The following is an 8,590-nucleotide window of genomic DNA, read 5'->3' as shown; positions in this document are numbered from 1 at the left end:
GAAAATGTTGAAGAAAATGGAGGAATAAACCAAGGCAATTTGCCAATATATTAAAGCAACATAAGATAGACAGAAGGCTTATGCAAAACCCAAGAGGAGTCCATGGACTTTGAAGGAAGAAGACATGGTTTTTTGAGAGCCCAATAAAAGAAAAGTTCTTTATCTCTTGGAAAATTTAAGAAGCTCACCCCAATATGATGTGGATCTATAAAATCGATAACTATCTTGGTAGGAATGCTTATAGAGTCTAGAACTTCTATCTCATGTGAAAGTGTATAATGTATTTCATGTAAGTCCTCTAAAATCCTATATTCCTATCCCTAAGCATATCCCTGATGATGAAAAAATTATAATGCAAACTCAAGAAATCTATGAGATACAATGTGAAAGAGTAGTACTAGGTTAGGAATGATGATAGACTAGAACTTTTGTCTCATGTACTGAGAGTGTATAATGTATTTCATGTAAGTCTTCTAAACTTCTATATTCCTAAGCATGTCCCTGATGATGAAAAAATTGTAATGCAAACTCAAGAACTCTATGAGCTACAACCTAAAAGAGTGGTAGAAGTTAGGGAGAAGGTCCTTAAAAATCGTACTCTTGAAGAAGACCTTATATAATGAAAAGATTTTTCTAAAGAAGATGCAATATGGATCGAGGAGTCCATTCTCGAAAGTGACCACCCCGAGTTTCTCTCAAGATGAGGACATCTCGATTTCTCTAAGGAAAATATAATGTAATATATCTAGATTATTATTTTTAAAACAAAGGGCAACTAATAATTTAAAAAAATCAAAAGCCATAATAAAAGCTTAAGGGGGGAATAAAAGGGGAGAAGGGATAGCATTAAAGGCCAATGTTTGAATGACACCCTCCCCCCCCCTCCTCCCCCATGTCACTATGATCCCCAGCAGCCCCCGCCCCCCCTTTTTAAAAACAAATCACATGCCTTCTCTCCTCTATAGCAACACAATACTCCCTTCCACTTCCCTTAATTTTTAATACAATAATAAATATTTGTATTCTCCTCCCCCTTCTCCCCTTTCTTATAAAAAAGGGAGCTTCTTTGCAAGAGGGAGACAAGAAAAAAAGAGAGGCGGTTGTGAGGATGTAGGAGGAAAGCAAGGGATGAGAAAGAGAGAAAGAAAAGAAGAGAAGAGGGAGATAAGAAAGAGAGAGAGAGAGAAAATAAGAGAAGAGAGAGAGAAAGGAAGAGGGAGAAGAAAAGAAAGAGAGATAATAGAAGAAAAGAGAGAGAAAAGAAGAAAGGGAGAGAGAAAAGAAGAAAAGAGAGAGGTAGAAGAGAAGATAAGAGAGAGTACAAGAAGAGTAAAAGGAAGAGAGGAGAGAGAGTGAAGACAAAGATAATGAATCACGTGTGGAGTACGAATCGTATACGTGGAGTTACTTTTCCTCCCAACGAGTGCACGCAATACATAGATCATTTTCTTATCTCACCAATTTCCCTCTCTTCTAAAATCTAACATTTCACCCCTATCAAACAATGTCACCTTGCAAGAGGGTCAACCTTGCAGGGCCACCTAATGTGGCAGGGCAATCCAATGTGGCAGATCCCTCATTGACTATGAATGATGCAACCACTACTAATACAGTCACAAACACAAATGCCTCAAAAAGCCAAAACCAAGGACTCCTCTTGTGTATTTTGTAGGGCTCATTACATTAAATAGAAGTGAAATCATAAAGATTTTTCTTAAAATCAACATATTATTATAGGTCCATTAATAGCTAGAAGGATGGGTAGCGTTAGAACTTTTGTATGAGAAACAAATTTAACAAAGATAGTCAAATGGGCTCTAGCTAAGAGAAAATGTTTTTTCTTCAAGTGAAATTTCAAAAATTTGAATTGAGGTAGTAGTGTATCGTGAAAAACCTTCTAAAGCATCCCTAGTTTGGTATATTATTAAATATCCTGTGAAAAGAGAAACATATTATAGCATTATCCTTGTTGAAGGAGCTAAAATATGTTGATCAATATATGCAATTTGGCTTCTTATATATTTTTTCCTACATCATAAAACGAAATGGTTAACATTTATAAATACAAATCATTAAGGTTGGTAGTAGTTATAAAACTTAGGCTACACGTAAATAATTAAATAGAAATCACTTCATGAGTAGGGTAATATGTCAAAGAAATAGCTTTAGAACAAAAAGAGAGAAGGAGAAGCCATAGACTAAGTGCTCATATTAGATATCAGATAGGGTGATGAAAGTTAAGTTATCTTGTATAGAGGTTAGTTTAAGAATGATGAAAGTTAAGTTATCTTGCATCATAGAAGTCAATCTGTAGTAAAAACTGAGTATAAACATAGATAGGTAATTCTTTAAGAGCATAATGTGGAGGAACTATCACATAAGTTATTGTTACTTAAAAGCAAGTTATCTTTGTGAATAGTTAAGTTAAATGCATACTCTAATAAATAGACCCTATATCTATTATTATCTTTCCAACTAGAATATCGCTAGAGTTAAAGGATCATTCCTATAAATACCTTGGATATAAAGAAATTATTACGCAATAGGATTTTATAAATTTGACACATAGATTATAGTAGTTTGGGAAAACCAAGATGTTAACATACAACAAAGTAAAGTTAGAATAATACACGTAGTAACCCTAGTTATCTTTAAAGAAATCAAGATAGTCCAATTTGCAAAACATGATGAAACAGAGGTATCAAGATATAACTACTATAATGATTAACAAAGATTTGACAAAACAAGTATAGCTCTAGTCTAGTAATGATACTTTCGGCTGGTTCTATTATAGAGGATGAAATCCATATGGTTTACAATGCAACAATGCATCGGGGGCCCAGAACTAAGGGCTCAATTATTGCCTTATAAGAGGGTGGGCTTTTATACTTATGGATCTTATGAGCAGATATGCCAATGTAGAAAAAGATCTATACAACTATTTGGAAAGGAATGGTTTCCTGTTTTCATATACATGCACCAAAAAAGATGTAAAAGGAACCTTATATTAATGGAGGTAATTAAAGTAGTTGGTTTTTTATGTGTAAAAATGTATGCATAGTTTGTTCTTATCAAAGGGATGATCCCAATCCGGATGTGTTTCAAAAGCTAAAGAATGCTATGTTCACAAATGGGAAGCAAATGAGTGATTTTTCCAAACGAAAAACACTCGATGGCTGAGTGGATCCGATTAGTCATGTACTTTGGAAAATAGGTCAGGGCCGATCAATGACTTTCCTAAAGTCTGGTCATAGATAAAGTGTTGTTTTAGAAGAATGGAGATGAGATTTGGCCTTATGGGTAGAGAAGTCGAGTCCAACTCCCCCTCATCACTCACTCACTATGAACCAAGTGTGGCGATTGATCTGCCCTTAGTCTTGATTGATTACAAAGTGATTGTCTTGATTGAGTATTCGAACTATGTTAGCAATTGTTAGGTCCATAGGAACTGTTAGGTTGATCCTTGTGGATCGAGGCCAAGCACTTCACTATGAGGTAGACTCAAAGTTGTCTAGTCAAAGCAATGTTTGATTATTCTTATGGAGTGCAAATGATGGGAACTAGGATAGATTGAGCGACTACCAAACATTACTTTCCTTGTCAAGCGGTCAGTACGTTACATGGAACATATAGTATGTGACCAAGCACCTCTGCTAGGGAGTGAACATTTCCATCCATCCACTTATGGAGCAGTGGGAACTTAATACACATAAGGAAATCATACTACAACATGTCTCGCAGGGAGAAGTTCGTGTTAACCCTAGTATAAAGAAAGCAAAAAGAAATTTAAAAAGACACAGGGCAAAGTGGAAAAAGACAGCTTGGCTAAAGAAATAGGAGAAAAAAAGGCCAAAAGCTCAAGGACAACCTTAAAAGTTCAGGGTAAGTGCAAAAGAGGAAAGCCACATTTTAAATATAAAAGTGTAATCTAAATCCTTATAAAAGAGCGTGGGGCTCACTCTTGTGCAATTTGTAAATCTAGATGGGCATGGGTGAAGGCACAATGCAAATAGGAAGGGAATAGGAAAGAGAATCTAAGCTAAAATGGCCGAGCATGTAAAAAAGGGATGGGTGTCCAAAGGGGATTAGGGTTTTGTATAAAATGGAAAAAGTGAATGAAGAAGTTCATTCTTGTGTATGGCCAAAACTAGCTCTCTTCTTCTCTTCTTCTTCTTGTTCTTGCTTGCTTGAGCTTGTGTTTGAGAGAGGGAGTGTGAGTGTGTAAGGCCGAGGGATCGTGGTGGAGAAGCTCTCCATTTTCTCCTCTCTTCTTTTGTCTCGCGCACGGCAATGGGGGATGGAGCTTGGAGCTTGAGAATCGAGCTTGCTTGAGCTTGCACCTTGGATCATGGAGCTACCGAAGTCCTTGAGGGAGAAGGCAACTCAATCGAATATGGAGGTAAGCTCACTATACTCGTAGGTGTGAGAGCGCATACGACTATGTGAGAGGTAGCTATTGCACTTGGCTTGAAATACTTGAAGCAATAAGCAGTCCATGGGTCTTGGCGGTCAAGCAAGAAGCTCCCACAATTCGTTATCCAAGGCACAATATAATCCTTTGTGACAAACAAAACCAGTCACGCTCTTGTTAATGAAAAAACACTGGTAACAAATTTGAAGGACTATAATGAGTCTTTCCCTTGACAAGCAACATCAAACTATATTTCAAACTCGTATTCCCTTGGGGGTTTCCTTGTAAAGAAGAAAAACAATTGAGCACGAGACAATCAACATACCTACTACGAAGCTTTGCTAGGGAAAATGCAATAATTACTTCAAGCATCCTCCTCTTCTCACTTCCTTCCAACTATTTTTTGCTTTTCTCTCATTATGGGCTTCGAAGGTCCTTGCATGGCTTTCTCAACAACTTCATGATCAATGTTGCCTTTGTGAACCGTTTCAAAGTACTCCATTTCTTCATCGATGGTTTTGCTTAGCTTTTGCTCTTTTTTTCTATCTCTTGCCTGCAAGATGGGCCATTGGGGCAATACCTCCCTACATGCATGCAGAGGAGGGAAAGCTACCAGGTGTCAAGGCAATAAATGCTCTTTAAGGCACCATCTCCCACTTGTCACCGCCACATACTCTTGTTATTCACTCCCCCCCTTGGAAATCAAAGAGAGCAATAGTCCATGATAACTTGCTGAAGAAATTCTTTTTGCGTTGAAAAAAAGTTAAAAGGTGCAATGCAAATTTTAACTCCCGGGGGAAGCCCCTCTTAAGCCAACCCTGAACACTGAAATACAATGTACATATTCCTGAACGAGGCAGTTTTCACTCGAATAAATTATTCCGATTCTCACGAGTTTTAAGTTTTAACTATTTCCGTGAGACAGCCTACAGGCAGGTATATACATTGAGGGGTGCGTTGAATATGGGCTTGTGACTTCACCGCATAAAAAGAGAGAGAGAGAGAAGCATATATGATAGCCGCGTTGAGAAAGCACGGGCGAGGGGGCGGGTGGCGGAAGAGACTCGAGAGGAGCAAGATAGGTAATGCCAACATTATTATTATTTTATTTCGGTGGTTCCTCCATAGCTAGTAAAAATAAAAAGAATACATTACTGGTTGCTCCAAAACTGTCAGCTTTGCAGTGCAGGGAGAGAGCAATCAGCAATGGGTAATGGGCGTGCTATTTTCTGCTCCGGGCGAGGAAACGGCATCGCGCGTTAATATTATCTGCAAGAGTAGGTAGTACAGACGAGAGAGAGAGAGAGAGAGAGAGAGAGAGAGAATATACATGCGGCTAAGGGTGCCATGACGAGAGCTTATCGAGATACGATTTACGAATTTGGGGTAAGATAGACAGAGACAGTAGACTGCTTACAGCTCTTGTTGAGAGAGAGAGAAAGAGAGAGAGAGAGAGAGATGGGCCTTGAAAACGATGAGAGGAGCTACATGAGAGCGACTGTGGCGGTAGCGAGCTTAGAGGGCGTTCTCCTGCGATCCCGCAGCCCGTTCCCTTACTACCTGCTCGTCGCGCTGGAAGCCGGCAGCCCCCTGCGCGCCATCCTGCTCCTCCTCCTGTGGCCCCTCATCTGGCTCGCGTGGCAGCTGTCCCGCGACGAGTCCCTCGCCACTCGCATCCTCATCTTTTTCTCCACCGCCGGCCTGAAGCTCTCCGACGTCATCGGCGTCTCCCAGGCCGTGCTTCCCAAGCACTACCTAGAGGACCTCGGCCTTACGCAGTCCTACCAGCTCTTCGCCTCCTGCAACCAGAGGTACGTGCTGACGTCCGCCCCCAGGGTGATGGTGGAGTATTTCCTCAAGGCGCATGTGGGTGTGAACGGGGTCTTCGGGAGCGAGCTCGGGGTGACCAGGGGCGGGTACTGTACGGGTCTTGTGGCGGCGCCGGGGGTGCTGGTGGGGAAGAGGAGGGCGGAGGTGGTGAGGAAACTGTACGCAGGGGAACAAGCGCCTGATGTGGGGCTGGGCGGTGGCCCGGGCGACGCCGCGTTCTTGGCGCTGTGCAAGGTGGGTGTGAACGCTCGCTTATGATTGGCGCTTTATATTTGGCAATCTTGATTTTCGCCGCTTATCCGCGGGATTGTATAAATGCAGGAGAAATTGGTGTTCGGCCCCGCCGAGCCCCGCCGGAGCGCGCCCCTGGTCCCGCGGGAGGCCTACAAGACCCCGCTCATCTTTCATGACGGGCGGCTGGTGGCGCGCCCGACGCCGCTGTCCTGCCTGGTGGTGCTGCTATGGGCCCCGTTCGGCCTGGCACTCGCCCTGGTGCGCATCATGGCGTCGTGCCTTCCCATGGAGGCGGCTTTCCCATGCTCGGCTCTGCTCGGAGTGAAGGTCCGCGTCAAGGGCGCGCCGCCGCTGCCGCTGTCGCAGACAGCATCCCCCGGAGGCGGTGGCGAAGAGAGGCGCGCACGGCAGGGGATCCTCTTCGCGTGCACGCATCGCTCGCTAATGGACGGGACTTTCCTCTCGGTGGCTCTGCGGCGCCCAGTGCGCGCCCTGACCTACAGCCTGAGCCCGGTCTCGGAGATGATAGCGCCAATACGGACGGCGCGTCTGACGCGCAACCGGGAACAAGACGCTCGCCTGATAGCAGAACTCCTGGACCACGACGAGGACTTGTTCATATGCCCCGAGGGCACCACCTGCCGGGAGCCGTACCTCCTCCGCTTCAGCTCTCTATTCGCGGAGCTCACCGAGCACATCGTCCCCGTCGCCGCACGTGCCCACACGAGCATGTTCCACGGCACCTCCGCGCGCGGGTTCAAGTCTCTGGACGCCTTCTTCTTCCTCATGAACCCCCGCCCGGCCTACGACGTCCTCATCCTGGACCGCCTCCCGCTCGAGCACACCGTCGCCGGCGGGCGAATGAGCAGCGTCCAGGTGGCGAAGCTCGTCCAGTCGCAGCTCGCCGGCGCTCTCGGCTTCACGTGCACCGACCTCACCCGCAAGGACAAGTACACCTTCCTCGCCGGCAATGACGGCAGCGTCAACGTTCCGAAGCGCCCGCCCAAGCCGGCGGAGCCGCCCAAGCCTCCCGCCGAAGCGGACGCCGTCGTCTCTGACGGCGAGCTTCAGCGTCGGAAGCTCGAGTGCAGCAATGACAACAAATCCTTTTGATTTTCTCCACTTCTATATTTGCCATTCATAATGTATGTATATTAAGTCTAGACTGGATAAGGTCAATTCCCATTCGTAATGTACTTTTACAGTACTGGTAATCAATGATGATGGACGTTCACATGCAGTGGGTGGGCCCACTGCCTAATAGAGGTAGTCAGGCACGCTTTAATTTATAGCATACATTGAACATTAGTCATGCGTCTTGCAGGCCTTTCAATTCGGATCACTTGGCCTCTGACCGAATTACCTGCAGTCGCAACTTTTCTCAAGATCTCCCCAAGGAAAACGTGTCCCCCACTCAATGTGGTTCTTTAATGTCTGACGTGTATTTCCATCAATCATGGTAGTTCCTAATGACTTAAACTAAAGTGGAAACCTAAGTTCCTTATGGGAGAGTCGTAGTGTGGTAGAGTTGCTATTCGATCTCGCAAGAGGAAGGGAAAGTTTCGTCAAGCTTTTTTTGAATGCTCGGAAGAACTTTCTTGCCTCAGCAACGTGGAAATTGCCCTTGCCTCAAGGCATCTTTGTAATAAGCAACAAATAACAAGTAACTAGTAATTTGGTTTCTTTCAATTGGTTTTCCAAATGCGTTATTTCTTGTAAAGATAATATGCCACAGCCTCCCAAATCTACATTGGGTAAGGGCATTAAAAAAGCATGCAATGTTTGGGAATCGACATTGCTTGATTTTTCAGAGTCTGATAGGTTTAAGAGACTCCTCTTGCAATCACCTTGGAAAGTATGTCTTTGCTATAATGTAAGGAAGAAGTCAGATTTTGAGTAAAAGTTAAATTGTATCTTGGGAGTTTATGGAAAAACTTTGAAGAAGTTTGTGTGTTGGAGTAAAATATACACCGTCACTTGGGAGCATTTGGAAGAAAGATGTTGGAAAGTCTAGACTCTACAATCAAAACACATTGAAAAGTCTTTTGTCCTTGATAGCCACACAATCATCCCAATTGCACGTTATGTCGGGGAAGTTCCTATTGAATGCTCTTT

At 43.7% G+C, this 8,590-nt stretch overlaps 1 protein-coding gene across 2 annotated transcripts; it reads left to right on the top strand.

Annotated features, from left to right (window-relative positions):
• The first annotated feature begins 5,429 nt into the window (after positions 1 to 5,429).
• LOC148038465 (glycerol-3-phosphate acyltransferase RAM2-like) lies at positions 5,430 to 8,147 on the top strand. Of its 2 annotated transcripts, XM_087672367.1 has the most exons (3): positions 5,430 to 5,493; positions 5,601 to 6,475; positions 6,563 to 8,147. In XM_087672367.1, the coding sequence occupies exons 2-3, from the start codon at positions 5,870 to 5,872 to the stop codon at positions 7,586 to 7,588; spliced, it is 1,632 nt and encodes a 543-aa protein (XP_087528493.1). In that variant the 5' UTR covers positions 5,430 to 5,493; positions 5,601 to 5,869; the 3' UTR covers positions 7,589 to 8,147. The 2 variants fall into 2 exon arrangements, with proteins under 2 accessions (XP_087528493.1, XP_087528486.1); XM_087672360.1 differs by having other exon boundaries at positions 5,468 to 6,475.
• The last annotated feature ends 443 nt before the right edge of the window (positions 8,148 to 8,590 follow it).

The sequence above is a fragment of the Lygodium microphyllum genome, chromosome 3 (assembly GCF_053477565.2).
Source record: "Lygodium microphyllum isolate KBCC chromosome 3, Lygodium_microphyllum_v1.1.10, whole genome shotgun sequence".
Lineage (NCBI taxonomy): Eukaryota > Viridiplantae > Streptophyta > Polypodiopsida > Schizaeales > Lygodiaceae > Lygodium > Lygodium microphyllum.
The sequence above is the reverse complement of the archived record's forward strand: the minus strand, read 5'-3'. Positions and strand labels throughout refer to the sequence as shown.